The sequence below is a fragment of the Phoenix dactylifera genome, chromosome 18 (assembly GCF_009389715.1).
Source record: "Phoenix dactylifera cultivar Barhee BC4 chromosome 18, palm_55x_up_171113_PBpolish2nd_filt_p, whole genome shotgun sequence".
In the NCBI taxonomy this organism is placed as follows: domain Eukaryota; kingdom Viridiplantae; phylum Streptophyta; class Magnoliopsida; order Arecales; family Arecaceae; genus Phoenix; species Phoenix dactylifera.
This window is the reverse complement of record NC_052409.1, coordinates 7,106,230-7,126,705: the sequence shown is the minus strand read 5'-3', so window position 1 is coordinate 7,126,705 and position 20,476 is coordinate 7,106,230. Positions and strand designations below refer to the sequence as shown.

Sequence of the window (20,476 nt, the reverse complement as noted above, 5' to 3'; positions counted from 1 at the left end):
CCAATTTGGCCAATTGGCACCCCTCTAGTTAATCAATCATTTTAGGGAACCTATTGCCGTAAAATTTCATAAAGGAATATGATTCAATAAAAATCTTGATTGAAGAAAGCTTCAACAAAATTCCATACCAACTGCTGTAACGGGAGATGAGAAACGGGAAGAACCTGGAAATATCTCCAACAACAGAAATTATTTTTCCCCAAGTCATTTGAATATTCACTATTCTCAAGTCAATTGTAAATGAATCCTAGCTCCTCACCTCACCCAACTCGTGCAAAATTTTGCATTCTTTCCAGGTTTCACTTCCTGCATATTCAGAAGAGTTTATCTTTTGCATAGCCTCTCTTGTTTGCATGACAAAATTAAGACGGTATTACCGGCCAACTGATGGAATGGTGCTTAGCTCCAATGTGGTTCTTGAGGCACAAACCTTCTTTATTCCATATCCTAAGAGAAGGTTTGACACTTTAACCTTTGAACTATTAAAAATATTTTACCTAAAAACAGATATATCATTATTTTATAGAAATATTATAAAGAAATAATCTACTAAAATAAAATTAGAATATTGAAAAGAGCTTGTCTGGATGAGGCACGTGATATATACTACTCTAAGAACGTGATTCGCCTCCTACATATAAATCTGAGACGATTTTGTCTCCAAGGTATAACAATCTGACTCATTCCAATCATTCTCTAACGAACACGATCGCTATGAAGGCTTGACCCGACCAACTTCTTCAGATGCTCAGAAAATAAAAAAAAAAAGAAAGTAGAAAGTTGGAGGGTGAAAAAACTCTCTGTCGGTAGAAAAAAACTTTCGAAAGACTGAGTACCGGTGAGAAAGAGAAAGATTGGATTGTTTTTGAATTAATCTTGGAAGAGTATATTTATAAACTCTATTCGGAAGACCGAAAAGACGTGATGATTCTAAAGATATGTAATGTTTTGGAAACACCATATTTTTTTTAGAAACCAATGTTTTCTTTCGAACCGTCACAACTTTTCTAAAAGAGGCATCTCACAAAAAGATATTTTAAAATATTTAAAATAACTAAAATTTAGGAGATAAGAAATTTTATTTTATTTTTTTTAATTAAAACTCCAACATGAACAACTTGGAGGAGGAGGATTTGCCTACTGCATGGACTACTGGCCTCCTCAATAATAAGGTATTTTTGACAGTGTCTCTACGCTAACAATGTTCGAAGATTGAGCCAGCGATGACATGAATTAATAGACGTTACATTAAGGAGGGGAGAGTGTTCATACTTCGAGTATTAAAGCACAGATATATGGCAAATGGAACTCTCTTTAGTCTGGTAAACCATAAGTAGCAGTGCACTTACTGAACTTATAAGCTGCATAAGGTTCCAATGCTTATGTCCCCAATCTCACTGAAAACACCAGAAGGAAACACTCAACTGAAAAGGAGCAAATAACACAAGTATAAATACCTGCAAACTGTAAATTATTCTTAATCATCAGCAATGAGACCTAGCTAACTACTTGTGAGACAAGTCATGACAGACATTGAAACCATCGAATTCTTTAATCGAGCCATTCTTCATCCACTTCATTCGACCACGAACGTAGCTTGTCTTTTCTGAGAACATGCATCTACCCCATTTCAATCGTTTCACAAAAAGAACCGAGCCCAATCCAGTGGTAAACAATGGGAAATGACAGGTTGATAAGAGGTGGCACCAGATGAACTTCACTGTTAATTCTCAGTTTGCTTCCACTGTGTACGTACGTACAGTCTTCCTAAAGCCTCCATGCATGGGTCATGAAGTAGAAGATGTGTGCAGTGTCAAACCAATCGCCAAGGCAGACGAGGGACGCTATTCTTGTGGCAGAGTTGGCATACTTGTGAAACCTAATTCTGCCTGCTGGCGACTGCCATTAAGTTATTGCCTCTCATCACTCTTGGGAAGTCACCAACTCCCACTGAGATTATTTTCCACACGGCAATGATACCTTTTGATGGAATGGAAGTGTCCACGTCTGAAACCCTCCAAGACATTCTAGAGGGCCTGAAAGGAACCACAAATAATACGATGGTGCAGTTATTGTCTTTACCTATCCATGGGACCTAGCAATCAGCCAAAACCTCATGCAAATCCATGTGCATATACGAACAAGAACTATGTGATCGGGTAGATGTATGGCACCCTGGTTTGTCTCCCCACTTTCCCTTGGTAAACAGTCCAGTTAAAATGACCACATAAGTAATATTTGATCAAATTTACCCTTGGACAATTAGAGGGTCCTAAGTTAGTCCTCTAGAGTTGTGTGCTTTATATTCCATGCAAATCCCTGAAAGTGTTTGACGTACGAAAACATGGTTCTTTTCAGAGTTGTCTTCAGTCTAATTTTAAACTGATCTTAAGCTACCTGTAACTGAATTTTAGGCTAAGGAAAGCAATAAAAAAGGTGATCAGATTTGTATTAATTTTAGATAAACTGACACAATGATTATCTCCTTGATATAAAATGCTCATAAGGATGGTATTGAGTAAAAGTGGCTCTGATTGGAACCGTGAGAAAGTGACCCTAGATCAGCTATGAGCTTGAGATGACTTGAGTTTACCTTCACATCATCTCAACCCACCAACCCTTGGCCTGGTCCTGTGAATCTGTATCGGCCATGAGCTTGGGATGACTTAAGTTTACCTTCTCATCATCTCAACCCACCAACCATTGGTGTGAATCTGTAAGCAATTCATTTGTGAGCATATTGTTGTCAGAGATGTAAACTAAGATGGGACAACTTTGCTTTAAATAAAAATAATAATAACAATAAAGAAGGAGCGATCCAAGCAGCAGTGATGTCCACATCAAACAAAAATCTTGATTGCCTGTTTATATTAAATTTACCGTAATGAAGAGGTTGGTTGGTTCCCAGCTCTATACGGCAGCATTTCTATTTGAATTAAGTAGCTTTGGACACATCCCTTCTGACCAGGTCTCATTTATTAGTTTCTAGATCCACCTTGGGCTCCCACAACAGCTCTAGCCAAACTTGGCAACGTAAGGTAACAAGTAAAAGAGAGAAAGATTGACCGTAAGTATTCTTCACATCATGTACTTCTTCGCGAGGGTAACCTTATTTTTACCTCATACTACAAATTTCATATTTATTTAGTTACGCATATTATTTTTTTTCGAAAGCTACTCTTAAGTTATCCAAATTTTTTTAAAAAAATTTCTTTATTAAGAGTATAATCGGTATTTCACACAACTTTCTTACAAAAGTAGATGCTCAACCAAACATAAATCACTCAAAAATAACCGCTTTTTCATGGTTAACTAAATATGTCAAAATTATTTTTTCAAATATTATATTTTTAGAAATTTAGTTCACAAAAAAATATTTTGATAGAAAAAAAATTTCTGGAGGACCAAATGAGTCCCAAGGGAATCTTCTTTCAAACCTGTTTTTCAACTTTTTTTTTTTTTTTCTTTATTCTCTAGCGGCTGCATATGGCTTTTCCTCTATCTATGTAAAGAGCAAGCAATTTTTTTTTTCTCTCTTTCCACTAGTGCGTTTTATGCCCTATGAAGAGCCATTGAATATGGAATCACAATCACCATAGATTCAATGCTCATATATATATATATATATATATATATATATATATATATATATATATATATATATATATATATATATATATATATATGTGTCTGTGTCTGTGTGTGTGTGGATGTATATATATGTATGTATGTGTGTGTATGTATTGTTATTACTGGAAATCAGACCCGAAGGTGATCGTGAACCAAGAAAAGGAGCTTCTGCCGCAGGCGGTGGCGAACGGATGTCTTCGGCAGACCTACAAGAAGCCCAAGCCGGAGGATCTGGCGAAAACCCTCCGATGCTTAAGTCAGAGAGGATTTGTAGATATTTTAATGAAGAGATCCTTTTTATTGAGGGAAGAAGTCCCCCTCTCTCTAGAGTTCCCCCCTCTTTATAGGAGGGGGTGTGGCGGTTATTCGCAATCGGATGTGATTGCGCAAATCTTGGGTTAAATAAATTACCTTAGATGGCACGAATTTCAGGCTAGCTAGCAATCGGTTGAGATTGTAAGGATTCAGGTTTGACAGCTATTGTGGCGAAGATTGCGGGATTTGATCCCGAATATGGAGGATTTGGTGACCCTTTCTTTATGTAGACGCTCCGATTTAGAGATCGGCTTGACTTTCAGTGGAGTTGAGGTCGGTCTCAGCTTCTGACTAGGTCTTTCTTGGCCTCGAGGTCAATCAAGTTTTGCTTAGCCGAGACCGTGCTTATCGAGATCACGTTCGCCGAAACCATGCCTGCCGAGACCATGCTTACCGAGATCATGTTTATCGAACCCATGTCTGCCGAGACCATGCTTATCAAGATCACATTCGTCGAGGCTAGGCTTACTGTCGGATTTGGGTATTTTAACCATATGCGTTGGGTGATCCATTTTTCCCCATCATGTATATATATATCTGTGTGTGTGTACATACATACATACATACATACATACATACATATATATAGGGATTGATAATCTACTCTCTGTTATGGTAGGTTATTAATCTAACCATTTTTTATTGGACAAAAAGTACCCTTACTTTTTATAACTCTTGAGGGTATTTTATGTATGTATATTTTATGTATATATATATAAACATACAAACAGACAAACATACATACATACATAGATGTATGTATATATATATATATATATATATATATATCCATATATATATACATATATATATATATATATATATATATATATAAACATATATATATGCATATAGATATATATACATATATATACATATATATATACATATATACATATATATATACATATATATATATGTATATATATAGATAAATATATGTATGTATATATGTGTACGTGTATGCATATATATATATATATATATATATATATATATATATATATATATATATGCATATATGTATGGGGATTGATAACCTACTCTCTGCTATGGTAGGTTATCAATCTACCCATTTTTTCTAAGATAAAAATACCCTTACTTTTTATAACTCTTAAGAATATTTTATGCCTTTTTACAATCTCATATTAACTCACCCTCTCAACCCCCAATTAATACTTTCTCTCTCTCCGCGGTGTGTGTGTATATATATATATGTATATATATATATGTATGTATATATATATATGTATATATATATGTATGTATATATATGTATATATATATATGTATGTATACATGTAATATATGTAGATACATACATACATACATACATGCATGCATGCATGCATATGTGTGTGTTAATTGGGGGGATTGTAACGGGAGGTTGAGAGGGTGCGTTAATGTGGGATTATAAAAAAACATAAAATACTCTTAAGAGTTATAAAAAGTAAGGGTACTTTTTGTCCAATAAAAAATAGGTAGATTGACAACCTACCATAACAGAGAGTAGGTTATCAATCCTATATATATATATATATATATATATATATATATATAATTTTAAATTAAAATTATTTTTTTAAATTTCTATCTTAAGTATACAGTTAAGCATATAGTACTAGCTGTAAAGAGAAATTATTAGATGAATTAGATCCATCATGGACCAAAGCTGAAGTTCTCTTAGGCAGATTCGTTGTATTCTATGGTAAAATTATTAGGTGGATTTATTTTACCTTAGTACGGTTGTTCACCTAATAATTTGTCTTGAAAATAAGCTTAGATGTAGATATTTTTTGGCATAGTTCCATCCCCCCTGCACCTAACATCTGCTGCGGACTCCCAACAAATAACTGCAAAGGATGTACGTAAGAGCGTGCCGGGGAAGTGACACCTTTCGGCTTTCCTGCGGCATCATCGCCCACGTATTTACGGAACCCATTATTCGTCCCCCCAGGTGTAATACTATGGACGCTCAATTCCTCTAAAACACTAGAAAGCCCATAAATAAAACCGTTCCTCCCCTTTCCCTCTCTCCATGGTCTCTCTCTCTCTCTCTCGATAATCTTTCTCTCTCTAAAAATTCGCAAGAACACGGCGGCCATGCCGTCCCCCTACCACGAGGACTACCTCTCCTCCCCCCCGCCGCCGCACGCCGCCGTCGCCGGCGGCGCCTCGAACGGGTGGGGCCCATACGCCGGCGCGGGCGACTTCGGGGCCAGCATGCTGATCATCCTCGCCGCCCTCTTCGTCGCCCTTGTCTTCGCCCTCTTGCTCAACGCCGCCATCCGCTTCCTCTTCTGCGCCGCCGCCCGCCGCCTCCGACGCCCCCACCCCGCGCCGGCGGACCCCGAGAAGCAGGTGGCGCCGCTGCCCGCGGAGGCGGCGCCGACGCTGGTGTTCTCGGCGGGGACGAGGCTGGCCGGGGCGGAGGCGGAGTGCGCCATCTGCCTGGCCGAGTTCATGGAGGGGGAGCGGGTGAGGGTTTTGGTGCCCTGTAACCATGGCTTCCACGTCCGCTGCATCGAGCGGTGGCTGGCCGCCCGGAGCTCCTGTCCGACCTGCCGCGCCAGATGCCACGTGGCGGTGCGCGCCGAGGGGAGCAGCCCGGTGGTGGTCGAGGCTTAGATTATGGCCAGATCGACCGGAAGATACGCGTCCTGGCAGCCTGGCAGGGACTTTAGGATTAGTGTCAGCAAATCAACGGTATTTAGACTGTAGTGCGCATCTTAAAGTCTGCCTTTTTTATATTTTATACCTACATATTTTATTCTACAGCTTTTCCCCCACCTTTTTCTTTCCTCGTAGGCAAGTCTGGCTGGAAATGAGCCACAGATTTTTCAGGGATATCCGGAAGATTAAAAGAAAATTGAAGTCTTGGCTTGTATTTGTCTCTTAGAAGAGTGTGAGAGCTGTAAAGAGATTTCTCCGGCCAATTTAGAGTGCTTGGTATGATGAGGGTGTTTGACTGCTCTATCTTATAGCAGCAACCCTTCTTTCCAATTTCCCTCTCTTCACTTCTTTTGTAATCCAAGCTTATTGCTTTAAAAAAAGAAAACCGAAATATGGTGTCTATCTATTTTAACCAAACTTTAAATCAGAGGTATTACAAGCCCATACTAGGGGCAAAAAAAAAAAAGGCATTACAAGATTAGAGAGAGTTTGCCAGAAAAATTTAGATCACTTGTTGGCACTTTTCATGTTCGATCTTGGATGGTACCAATCCTCTCGCATGAGAGAGACCAGCGATTAATACTTTCCTCGTGAAAATAGTTTTTTTTTTTCCTAAGGCGGATAGATCGTACGGATGCATCTAATAAAATTAAAAAAAATAAAATACTTCATAGTGTCAGAAACAACTCTCCATTTTCAGCCCATAGAGTACTATCGAAGTGACTAGCTACATAAGCAACCATTCAGTCCGCAGTCCCATTAGCTTCACAAAAAACATACTTAGTTTGAAAAATTTCTCCATCCCTCACCATTGTCTAGATATGAAAATGATTCTTTTGATTGCATGGTGCTTAAGAGCTTAACAAATGGCTATATATTAAACTTCTTTATTTTCTACTCTCTAGCGGAAATTCTTTGGTACATGCACTACCAAAGAAAATCACCTTGGGATTTTTTTTTTTTAATTTTTACACAGAATGCAATGGATTCCATTATTAGGAGTTCTTCCTGGTGCCTACTGGAGGATACTTTTCAAGTGAAAAAAAAAAAAAAAAAAACTATTAGTTGGAGCTGATGACCAGTCTAACCACAAACGAATACGCACAGAAAAAAAAAAAAAAAAATCCTCTTTCTTTGTGTTGGTTTATGGATGGACCGGTCCACCAACTTGAGGATTTTACCTTCCTTTTAATCCTCTACATCCTTGAGACTCCCATATTTCATCTACATGTGACTGTTAGTTGAGATTTCAACTAAATAGACATTGATGGGAGCATTTTAGGTGGAGTCTATGCATTTGAAGCAGGTATCGCCATCCTAAAGTCGTCCACCATTGACACTTCTATCAAGTCTCACACTGTAATGAATGTCACCAACCTGTAGCCCCATATCTTTCTTTTTCTTTCCTTTTCCGTATTGCTTCTTTTCCTTTTTCCCTTTGGTAACACTCATAGCTCATCAATTAATACATAAGTTAAAACTTATGAGGCCATCAATGAAGCTATTAAGAGAACTTAAAACCCTGTGGACAATCCTAGTGTCACACTGTATAAATTTATTTCTGATATAGATGTCTCATGTGTCATTTTCAACATTTTGTTCACCAATAAATCTTTGGGGAACTGGCCACAAAATTAGTATTTCCTTTTTTTTAAAAAAAAAGAAACTTTACATTACTTCTGATTGATAATATATGTCCAATAATTACAATGGTAACATTGATAATCTTGCTCTTGTTGTTAAATGTTTGCATAGTGCAAACTGATAATTGTACAGTTTTCTTATGGGAACAATTTGTTCCCCCAATAAACCCTATGCTCATGTATTCCCACTGGCGGACAGCTAGACTTTGTATTAACGCATTCATTTTCTTAATGAATCTACGCTGTAAGACCATATTTTTGTGAATGGAAAAAAAAAAACGCCTTGTCAGGCTGCACAACGATCTATAAATTTAGCAAACATTTGAAGAAATAAAACTACGTAGAAACAAATGATGAACTAAAAATAGAGTAAAGATATTTCAAGGAGATGGCATGGCACTATCCTTCCACCATAGTACACTAATCAATGCTAAATTTATCTCCATAAAGGCTCCTTAAGCAATGCACCTTCAAAGTAAGCCTTGGCTTGGACCAAGGGTTGCACTGCTGTCTTACCAAGTCAAAGAGTACTGCACTCTATTCCTAATAGCTTGAGATTGGGTCTTAGTGTAGTATTCCTATGTTGATCACCTAAGCTAAAGATGAGTCTGACAACCTAAATCCAAATCAAACCTGTTTTCATTCTGAAGTACCACATGGGTTGCATCGGCTAGGAGAGGTTGGGTTGGGTAAGGCTGCATCTTAGTTAATCACAAGTCCATAGTATTTGATCTAGGTTTTGGTTGGGAGTTTATTCTAGATGAATACAGGCAATGCTTTGGTTGATAGCCTTGTTCTCTGTGTTTTAGTTGTTTGTTTATTTATTTGTTTTTTTTTTTTATATACTAGGACGGATAAATCATACAAATCTAATATAGATATATCCATAAGAGTCAAAAATAAAATATTCCGGAAAGAGGGTTGTGGAGTGGCACTGTCCATCCATAATGTCTCGCTGGAATGATAGGCAATAAAGAATGCAACCTAATCTATAGCTCTATTTGCCTCGTGGTAAACATGAATTACCCTGAAGACGTTTTAGTTTGGTTTTAATGCTTAATTTTGATGTCAAGCATGACCCTATATAACTCGGTTTAAACTTTTCCGACCCAAATCTAACTTTAACGTTGACCTGGACCAAGCCAAAATATGAGTTGGGTCGGGCTAGCTTTGGGATTTTGCGTCAGCTCAGCCCTAGTTGCGTATGAGTTTGAGGCCAAGCCCAGCCCAGGCTGACCCAATGCATGCATCACTTTTCTCAGTAAACTTATAAAGCAGGGGCCTCCTATTTAGTTTGGCTCGTGGAATTAATATCAACTCCTTCATATTAATTCCCACAGAAATTGGGAGATATCGAGACAAATATAACTATAATTTAGCACCTGCTCACGCCTGCGCTATTAAATCGCCCTCAACAAATTAGCATATGGCCCTTGTTGCAGTGAATTTGGATGCCATGGAAGATGCAATCTGGGATCAAATACAAGTCTATTGCCCGTTGATGTTCTAAATCAAACAAAAAAAGGAAAAAAGAAAAACGAAAAGAAGTCTGCTGTTCTCTGGGTTTTTATGATATTTCCATTAGAAGCATTTTCTCATGGGTGGCATTAGTCTATTAATGGCTGCTATGAATCAGCTAACATTGCTTTTCTATGTGTGTTGTTAAATTGGTGAAAGGGAAAGGGAGGACAAGCAGTTCATTTCAAACATCTTATGGAACGGATATTAAATTGGTGGGAGGGCAGTGGACAGCTGAGGAGTACAGGTAAGAAGAGAGGGCTATAATGACTTTTTATGTTTTCAATTTTGTTTCTTGCTAGTTATCATGAGGACTTAAAGAGCTGGATCTTGCTTTCTTTTATGTTATTGGCTTTTCTAACTAGTTTATTTTCCAGTTGATTAGATTAGTGGAGCAATATGGTGTTGGAAACTGGTCTCAGATTGCAAAGAAGCTGGTCGGTAGGATCGGGAAGCAGTGTTGAGGAAGATGGCAAAATCATTCACGCCCTGATATTAAGTTGTCACTCTCTTCATGCTTTTAACTTTTCTTTTTTTATTGTGATTTTAAAAATATTTGCTTTTACTCATGAAACGACTCCTTGGACTTCATATACTTTCACTTGCTTTCACCCCCTATGTTCATTCTTTGGACACAGAATCATCTCTCTACGGAAGCATTCATGGAGAAAGAGAAAGAGATGATACTATTGGAAGCCCACAATAAGCTCGGAAATCGATGTGCCAACACCACTAGGCAAATCTATGGTAGATATGAGAATTTCATTAAAACCCACGGGAATGCTACCAAGATGGGGCAGAACTGAAAAAGAAAAGCTAAGAAAGGCCTTTCCACTCGAGGGACCATCTATAGATGGAAAAGGCCGAGTTATCTAGTGCTCTCCGAAATGTATTATATTTTAATTTTCTTGATTGTGTCAAGTACATATTATGTATAATACTTCCGTTTCAAGAAAAAAATAAGGGCTAAGAAAAAAAAGATAAGTGAGGAAGAAAAATTTCAGCCCTCCATCCTACTTGAATACATCAGTGAAGACCTTAAAGGAGACTAGCACGATGAAAACCCCCCTTCCACAATCCCATCAAGCATGTCTGCTAACAAATCCACTGCATCAACTACTAGATATGCAAAATTATATAGACTTATCTTGTTGAGGATATCTGAGTTTACGAGCTCTATAAGAGCAAAAAGGAATTTTTCTTTTTCTTGGAGCAGAACGAGCAAAGCACGATAAAATGAGTAAAGTGAACGGAGTAGAAAGTCAGATTCGAATCTTGATTTGACTCGAGCTTAATCTAATCCAGCGACTAGATGACCGGACCCTAATCTCTTCATCTTTATAACTTTTCTCTCCTCCCGAGCTTCCAGGCCAACCCCAAACCTTCACACCAACCATCACTAGGGCAGAGAAGTGGAGGAAGAGGTTCCAACGGAGAGCTCGACGAGCTAGGCGATGAGATTGACCACCGGAGATGGCAAAAGAAGCAGAGTGGGAGAAGAGGGATGGGGAGGCAGTGGTGGGGCCTGATAACCTGCCTAAGCTGTGTCCTGATCACAACAAACGATCAACATAGGTTAATACACTTGGCTTTTAGATTACAAATGTACCCCATTCAGTGGGTAAAAGTTCCGTAAAATCTGAGTGCAGAATTTGCACTTAATGAATGCCCTTCCTTGCATACAACCTCTGGAGCTTCAGTAACAATAATAAAACCATTTCACTGGCGAATGATGCTACGAATTTCTGGCTTTTAGGGTTCTCAACTGTAACGTCCCACTGCCAGTCATCCAGGGAGGGAGAACAAACAAAAAAAAAAGGGTGGGGAAGGCAAGAACACTTGAAAGACAATAAAAAATAAACCAGACAACAAATTGAGACACAAATTAAAACATAACTTTAAGGGTGGCCAATCCAAAGTACTTGTACAGGTACATACCCGGTATATTAAGATAACAGTGTATCTGATAGAACAAGGCAAGAAAAACAGTCGACAACTCCCTTAACCCCCCACCCCCTACCCCCAACCAAAAGTAAAAAATATATATGTCAACTGACCATCCAACCAGAAAATACCTCAGATAGCATCTACTACCATCAGACATAAAGATGCAAAACCAAAACCCCAAAAGAACATCTAAAAGCACTTCCTGTGAACAATGGCTGGTCCAGATTCATCATATTCCGCCTTTGTTATCCACATCTGCAATGCATTCCAAACAGACGCAAGCATAAAAAACCGTCATAAGACAACAAAAGCAAGTGTGGGAGAGAGGGAAGGGAAAAAAAAAGAATTTGATGATGGTTTACCTGCTGGAATGTGCTTAGAGAGGCCAAGATGGAACCTCCAATCCAGACACTATACTTCCTCTCAGGCGGTGCCACCACCTTGATCTTCATGCTGCTAGGAGCAAGTGCAGTGATCTCTTTGCTCATACGGTCACCAATGCCCGGGAACATGGTGGATCCTCCACTAAGCACAATGTTCCCATACAAATCTTTCCTGATATCAACATCGCACTTCATGATAGAATTGTAGGTAGTCTCGTGGATACCGGGGGATTCCATACCAATGAGAGAAGGCTGGAAGAGCACCTCAGGGCACCTGAAGCGCTCAGCCCCAATAGTGATGACCTGGCCATCAGGTAGCTCATAGCTTTTCTCAACTGCTGAGCTGCTCTTGGCAGTCTCGAGCTCCTGCTCATAATCAAGGGCCACATATGCAAGCTTTTCTTTGATGTCACGAACAATTTCACGCTCGGCTGTGGTAGTGAAGGAGTATCCCCTCTCGGTCAAAATCTTCATGAGGGCATCCGTCAGATCTCTACCAGCAAGGTCAAGCCGAAGGATAGCATGTGGAAGTGCATAACCTTCATAGATTGGAACCGTGTGGCTGACACCATCACCAGAGTCCAACACAATACCTGGGCAGAAAGAATAGCTCAAGTAGATATGAATATGCATTTCGTAAAAAATTTTAAAAATGGAAAAAAAATAAACCTCTAAGCATTATTTGTCAAGTTTCTATGTTCTTTCTTTTCATTGCATTATTTTCACTATGATAGTTTCCATGTGCCAAAAATTTGCTTCTGGAAAGCAAACATTACGGTCTCTTCAAAAAAACCATTAACAAATGAAGGCATGGCTCTAAAGACTGCATCAGAGATACTGAGGTCCTAATAAGTTAGTATGATCCTGCATGAGAAGGGAGAAGATAAAAATAGCAAACAGATTAACATTTTACCCAAGTTGCTAGAAAATTATGATGAATCTAATAATCCCTGGAAATGGTGGATGTAAAACAAAAGGAGGAAACCAGAGCTCGAAAAAGAAACCAGAAGAACTCTTGGTGACTTAAGGTCAAAATTTCAAACTAGTGTTCTACATCGCAGAAGTGAGGAAATATTGTTGAGGCTCAGGGGTTTTTTTCCCTTTTCCACACAATTCAGACTAGTTCTTTGGCAAAAGCATATACATATGTTGAAAAACTATCAAAAGCGAATCATATCCTAACAATTAATAAACCATTTACATGCATACACGTGTACATCCGCACATATCTACAAAAGCATTCCTTATCCACACACTGATATAGCACAAGTAAACAGAGTAAATTGCGCAAGTAAACAGAGTAAATTGAACTTGATAGATGCAACTATGTCTAAGTACCTTCTGAGAGAAGATTCAATAAGATATCATTCATATAAAGAATATAGCATGGCATTACCTGTGGTACGTCCACTGGCATAAAGGGAGAGGACAGCCTGAATAGCAACATACATGGCAGGGACATCAAACGTCTCAAACATTATCTGGGTCATCTTTTCCCTGTTGGCCTTGGGATTCAGAGGGGCTTCAGTGAGAAGAATTGGATGTTCTTCAGGTGCTACACGGAGCTCATTGTAGAAGGTATGATGCCAGATCTTCTCCATATCATCCCAATTACTAACAATTCCATGCTCAATAGGGTATTTCAAAGTCAGAATACCCCTCTTGGATTGGGCCTCATCACCAACATATGCATCTTTCTGTCCCATGCCAACCATGACACCAGTATGGCGGGGCCTACCAACAATGCTTGGGAAAACAGCTCTGGGAGCATCATCTCCAGCAAATCCAGCCTATTGCAGACAATGGTTCAGGGTATTTTAGTTAGTTATGATACACTACAAAAAAACATTAGTTGCTACTTCCTACATACTTTCCTAAATATCAGCTGTATGTATGAAATATATTTCTCACCTTCACCATCCCTGTTCCATTGTCACAGACAAGGGGTTGAATGTCCTCGGCATCAGCCATGCTTTATATTAAACCTGCACAAAAATTGTTCATAAGAAAGCTACAAGTTAAGTAATGCTGGGGCGGGCATAGTGGCAAGATGGAAACTTTAGCACCAAGAAAGGGGGATGTGAAGAAAATTCTCAAGGCTGGACCACAGGAGATAGAAAGTATTAACAGTTCTCTTATCAGAAAGTTGCTATGCACTCACTATGATACTCATCCTTGAGCAACAGTTACAGTATCTAATCAAGAGAATGAGAATGAACCTTAACTTCACCATTTTCTCTATGGTCCGTCTTTGCAAGATTATAGGAATATGATAAACATTGTGAGTGACACAAGCTGGACATTATCCATTTTCACAATTGTTATATTGCTTTATATTAAGCGGAGGATTAAGTTTATGATTTCGAACAACTCTCATGAAGCACAAAATCATCCCATGTCAGAGCTAAAGATAAATAACAAAGACTGACAAAAAACCAGCTTGGAATTTCTCAAAGACTACCCAGAAGCAAATCACGTTCATGTAAGCAGCCAAATTGATAGAAAAATTTTGTCAATTAAGTAATATCTTTTTATCGATGCCATGCAGCTTTTATCCATAAACTATCCTTTCAAGTGCATTGGCAGCCTAACCAAAGAAAAAGATGCAGCTAAACCAGAAGGTACATTTCATTCAATTCATGGCAGTCTCACTATCAGATTTCTTGGCATGCTAATATGGTAAAGTGGGAAGTAGGGCTCCTGACTTCAGAGTGGGAGAGCTACACTGACAAGACAAATGCCATATAGAAACTACACTGAGGCATTTCATGTCTACCATCCATTTCTTCCCAAAACAGATATTCACATCTTAGTATGTATGACAGTACTGCGACATGTTCCTCTTGCAATTAATTAATAAGGCTGGTGTAACTATAACTCCGGAATAAGAGGGTAGCAAACATAGGTAAGCATAGTGACTCTAGGGAAGCTGTTTAGTTAAAATAAAGGAAAGATCAGGAGTCCTAGCTTCACTACACCTTGAAATCCAGTCTCGATCTAAGATTTGGAAAAATAAAAATCGTCACCCCTTCGCTGGTAGTAAAATACAAGAATAGTAGCATTTTAAGAAAATTTCTCATTAAGGTGTCCTTCATGCAAACCATTGAGAAACAAGAAATGCAAAGAAAGAATAATAAATTCTATACTTTGATAGTAGTGAAGATATAATGAAGAAAAGCAAAGAAAAGAAGGGAAAGGAAAGAAAACATTGAATCCATCCTAGAAAAACAAATTTCGTGCTTAATGCTTCATAAAGTCCATGTTGATTCAGCACCGATATTGCCATATCTATATAGACCAAAACAGGGATAAAATGCCTCTTAATCAAAAGAAAACTTCCAACCATCTTATGCTGACCAAGGACTCCTGAAAATAATATATTTGCTTGAGAATGATCACTAGTAAAACTAAATTCCATTGCATTGAGAGATAAGAACTTTCCAATGCATATGGCTTTGATATTCCTGTTAGGCCATAAGTATGTGTGTTAGAGAGAGAGAGAGAAGGGGAAAGAGAGGGGGGGGGGGGGACTCCTGTTGATGTAGCATTTTCTTTTCTGCACTGCTTGCTTATGTTGCACAATGCTTGGCCTTAGCTTCATATTGGCATATAACTTGAATTGACTCCTGGTCCAACCTTCTCAGGTAAGGGCCAAGAAAATTTGCATAGTGCACCCCAAAGCATCTCAGAGTTGTTACAGATAGACCTACAATTTTCTACAATTCAAGCTTCAACAGATATACCGACATGAGCTTAATGATCTTTCATCATGAAGGTAGCATATCTATTAACAAAAATATCATGACGTGTATCTTAGTCATGGATCTAGATCAGCTAAGAGTAGGTTTCCCACATTTATAGAAGAATAGTCATAATGCTTTTTAGATATAAATTCTGACTGAAGTTTGCATAGTAAACTAGAGACAGAATTCCATACTGCTCACAATTAAACCATGACATGAGGTATTGTTCGCGGTTGGCACTTCATCTCACTATTAAGATAATTCACAGGAACCAAATAATACAAGATTTTCCTGTCATTAATAAACAGGTGGTGCAGTTTTCCACGAGTCAATATGGTCTTCAAAAAGTCAATTTGCCCTCAATCCGACTCTTCTCAAGGTTTCTCTACCGTTGTGGTAACCACCAGTAAAAAGATTTCACCATTGATATCTCATGGTATTTTATTTTAGAACTCAAATTGATATGGTCATCTTTAGTGGTACATCCGAGGAGATTAACCTTCCTTGGGCAAGAATTACCTGTCAACTATATTAGACTCCAATAACCTTGGATGCATATCTTGCATAAGAGACGTATAGGTGTAAGCCTTCAAATAGAATAAAGATAACATTGTGTTCCACAAGCTTCTCTGCTATGTTCCTCGATATGAGAAATGTCGGCTTCTCTTCTATGTGTCTTGTTATGAGACACTCCAAACTCTAATAGATATCATAAACTTTCCTTGGGAACTTGAGTTCAGAGTCTCCATTAACAAAAATTCTATTCTATTGGAATATGAACTAAGGATTGTTCAACATGATGCAAACTTCCATCCAAGCCTAAATATGACAGAGTTATTTGGAAATGGAATAAGCATGGAATTTTTATGTTGATGACACATACAATGTTTTGAATAAATGGTGGCACCTTATCTCCTATTGCACCTTTTACTTGGAAACTGTATCTACCTCAACAGGTTAAAAATTTAGTTATCCCACTCTATCAGAAGTACTCCTTACAGCTGCTAGACTCCATACCAGAAAATGGTTTGGTCCTTCCATATGTGAATGTGCAAAAATGAAGAAACTTTGCATCATTTATTCCTTAATCTTTTCTCAGCCAGAATTCCAAATCAGTTTTTTATACCAACTCAACCTAACAAATTTACTTTCCAAAATCGTAGCCTATGGACAACTCGGAGACAGCAAGCAATCAAGGAAAAAAATGGGAAATTAGTTGGCGTACTCTAGCTGCTAGAACTTGCTGGTCCTTGTGGCTGGAATGCAATAGACGTATATTCTGCAATTTGGAATCTAGCATGCTAGATATTATCCATTCTATTTCTTTTTGGATGATGAGTGGACTGTTTTGTTGCTAAAACTCATAAATATTCTCATATAAAAAATTTGGTAATTTCTGCTAGAATTTGCTGGTCCATATGGCTGGAATGCAATAGATGCATATTCTGCAATTTGGATCTAATGTGCTAAATATTTTCTATTCTATTTCCTTTCTGGATGAGGACCGAACCGGTTTTGTGGCTAAAATGCATAAATATTCTCATTCAAAAACTCTTGTAATTTCTCCCACCTTTACCTTTCTTCTTCCCCCTTCTTTTTCTCTCCTGTAATATTTACTTTCATTTATATGAGTGAAAGTGGTTAGGCTTTTGCCAAATATTTTCTTTTAGAAAAAGAGCCTTTGTGGTGCCTGGTCCCAAAAAAAACCTTCAAGGCCGAAAATTCCCATCTTGTCTTTAACCAACCTAATGATCAAGAAGCTCACTGATTGCAAAAAATTTAAATTTATTAGTTGCAGTGGGGAAAAGGCATTATTGGCATGCATAAGCATCGTGCATACAGTAATTTTCTTATCTATATCCTTAACTTTTGTAAAAATCATAAAATCAAAAAATCTAAGGGAGTCATTCTCTTCCAAAAGAAAAAAAGAAAGACATCATGTAAGCACTACTAAACTTTGATATAGTTACAAATGTATAACAGAAGGAGACGTCTTAATCTAGATCTTTTAAATGAAAAAACAAATAAAGACATTCTTTTCAAAATTAAGAATGAAAGATGTATCTTGAAAACTTCGGGTTCTTTCAGGACAAATGAATGCAGATAAGCCATGATTTAACCTCAACAAGTAATTAGATCAGCATAGACTTATCATTCTCCATTCTCTCCTCCCTTCCCCAGAAAAGCACAGCAAAAAATAGTGAAATATGGTGAATTATATGAATTTGCTTGCACTAAGTCCTCTTATCTAAAACATTACGCCCCATCTAAGACGATATATGCTTCGACTAAAATGAACGAAATAATTTTTCAAAAAAATGGTTCCTTATAATCCAGAATGTTTTAAACAAAATAAAATGCCAAAACCAGTAGACCCCAGTCACCACAAATTCAACTTGCTTTGAAGGATTTAAATCAATTCTTCAACTACTATTACACATTGCATGCCAAAATCGTTGTTCTCGTTAACTCAAATCGACCGAATCAACTTCCAAACCTAACAAGAAAAAATCTCAAACATTTGAAGGCAAACGCATTTGAACATTCTCAGACCTTGTCGAATGCACCCAATCGCGACCAACTAGCATCCATGCATTTCATGCACTCCTCGAGATCTATCATAACCAACATATAAATAAACGCAATTATTTTAACATTTATAAAAACCGGAGTCCATTCCAAATCCCATTTTCGGACCCGAACAACTCAGTTTATTTCCGATCCTCAATCACATCCCGTACATTCCATACCCGGAGAGCAGATCAACCTTAACCATAGCAACAACGGAAGATAAAATTGAAAAATTAAACAATTCTATCACCGATCACTATTTCGACCTACAAAATCCAAGCATACCCAAAAAAGGGGAAAAAATTAAAACTAAGTTCCTTCAAGCCATCAGTCACATAGATCCAACATGAACATCAAAAGATCAGATCCAGCCATAAAATAGATCACATCCATCAACAGATCTACACGAAAGAAACAGAAAAACTCGCCGAAAGCTCCGAATCGAAAAGATCTACGACTCTAAAGAAAGAAAAAAAATTCAATCGGGATCCGGAAAATTGGTTACCTTTTGCGACGCCGATGGAGACGAGATCGAGGAGGGATTTCTCCGCTTCCGAATCGGAGGAGAGAGAGCAAGGGAGGAAGAAGCGGACTGGAGAGAGAGAGAGGTAGAGCTCCGGTTTTAGAGGGCGAGAGATGGCTCAGGGCGGCGGAAGTGCAACCCTCGTGAAATGGAATTTTATAATGGGAAATCAGCTCGCACGAGGGCTGCGGCCGTGTGGAGAATAATCTCGTCATTTATATCTTACTTTTATCTTATTTTATTTTAGAGCACTCTTGTCGACCATCAGATCACCGCTCAGTTTGCTAAATTAAGGCGATGATGCGGTACATGAACAGCTTGATCGTCTTGATCGAGCTCAAGATCAATCATTTTTAATTTTTTTATTTATTTTAAAAATAAATAATTATTAATATTCTATTATCAATAAGTATTTTTTTTTTGTGGAAGGATCTAGAGAGTAATAGATGGTCGCTTTATTTTTACTGCAAGCTAAAGTTTGAAGTGGTCGTGATAATTAAGGTTTATTTTAGAAGAAAAAGGTTGAAAAGTTGAATTTTTTTGGCTAAAAGTAGTAAAGTTGTTTTCAATACCTAAAATTAGACAAGTTTCTTACGTCTCCTAATTAGAATCATACCGTCGACCAAATGAAACCTCCACGTTCGGTCTTCAACCTAATTCAATCTACCATTAATCAAATTATATCATTACTTTTTAAGCTTGACGATACACTTCAGGTATGGAACAATTTGAATCGAAACTTAGAATTTTGGAATGAATTGTTCATTGGATAAATCAAGTTTATTTAATCGATCGAATTCAATTAGTTATTAAGTTGATTGGTCATCAACTTAAACAATTTTTAGAGTTGTTCTTATGAACATTTTTTTTTTAGATGTATTAAGTACAACTAGGATCCCAAAATAAAGCCCTAATTATCAACAAGTTCACATAAATTTGATCTTTCTTTATTAGTTAATTAGAAATCAAGAATGATATATATGAATGTTAATATGCATGTAAAGAGAGAAGTAGAGTATGCACAGTTCTAAATGAAGGGGTGTCTATTTCTCTCCAATTAAAAATTAATAATAGGACACCAAAATCAATGGTCCATATTATTGATCATAATTCACGCCATTAAATATACTTATAATAAACTAAAAATTGCGTGTATCACTAATCTTTTATCTATACACCTGTAAAAACAACATAGTTAAAATGACATGAGACCATGCTTTACTATGTATAATTATTAAAAACTATTGATTTTCATTCTATACATATTTTAACATGCGTATATCATGATCAATAAAGTTGATTCTCAATATAAATATTTTACTATACATTTTAGCATACTCGAATAATAGAGATTTCTTGCTAATGTCTACATGACCTATAAATTAGGGATGACCAAAATGCATAATTTTTTTATTTCTAGACATTTTTAGTACTATAAATCATGTGGTACTTTATCATACAATTCATACAAAATTCATATATCTAGATACCTTGATATATCTACAAAATTGTACATTTTAGATGAAGCTT

General features: G+C 37.5%; 2 protein-coding genes across 2 annotated transcripts; one reads left to right on the top strand and one right to left on the bottom strand.

Moving 5' to 3' along the window:
* Positions 1-1,291: 1,291 nt before the first annotated feature.
* On the bottom strand, positions 1,292-19,146 carry LOC103721765 (actin-2-like). Its single transcript, XM_008812099.2, has 6 exons — positions 18,929-19,146; positions 14,021-14,094; positions 13,506-13,899; positions 12,089-12,702; positions 11,830-11,981; positions 1,292-1,308 (listed from the first exon to the last, which is right to left on the bottom strand). The coding sequence occupies exons 2-5, from the start codon at positions 14,078-14,080 to the stop codon at positions 11,916-11,918; spliced, it is 1,134 nt and encodes a 377-aa protein (XP_008810321.1). The 5' UTR covers positions 14,081-14,094; positions 18,929-19,146; the 3' UTR covers positions 1,292-1,308; positions 11,830-11,915.
* On the top strand, positions 5,813-7,058 carry LOC103721766 (RING-H2 finger protein ATL79-like). The gene has a single exon (XM_039115567.1). The coding sequence runs from the start codon at positions 6,049-6,051 to the stop codon at positions 6,571-6,573; it is 525 nt and encodes a 174-aa protein (XP_038971495.1). The 5' UTR covers positions 5,813-6,048; the 3' UTR covers positions 6,574-7,058.
* Positions 19,147-20,476: the final 1,330 nt, after the last annotated feature.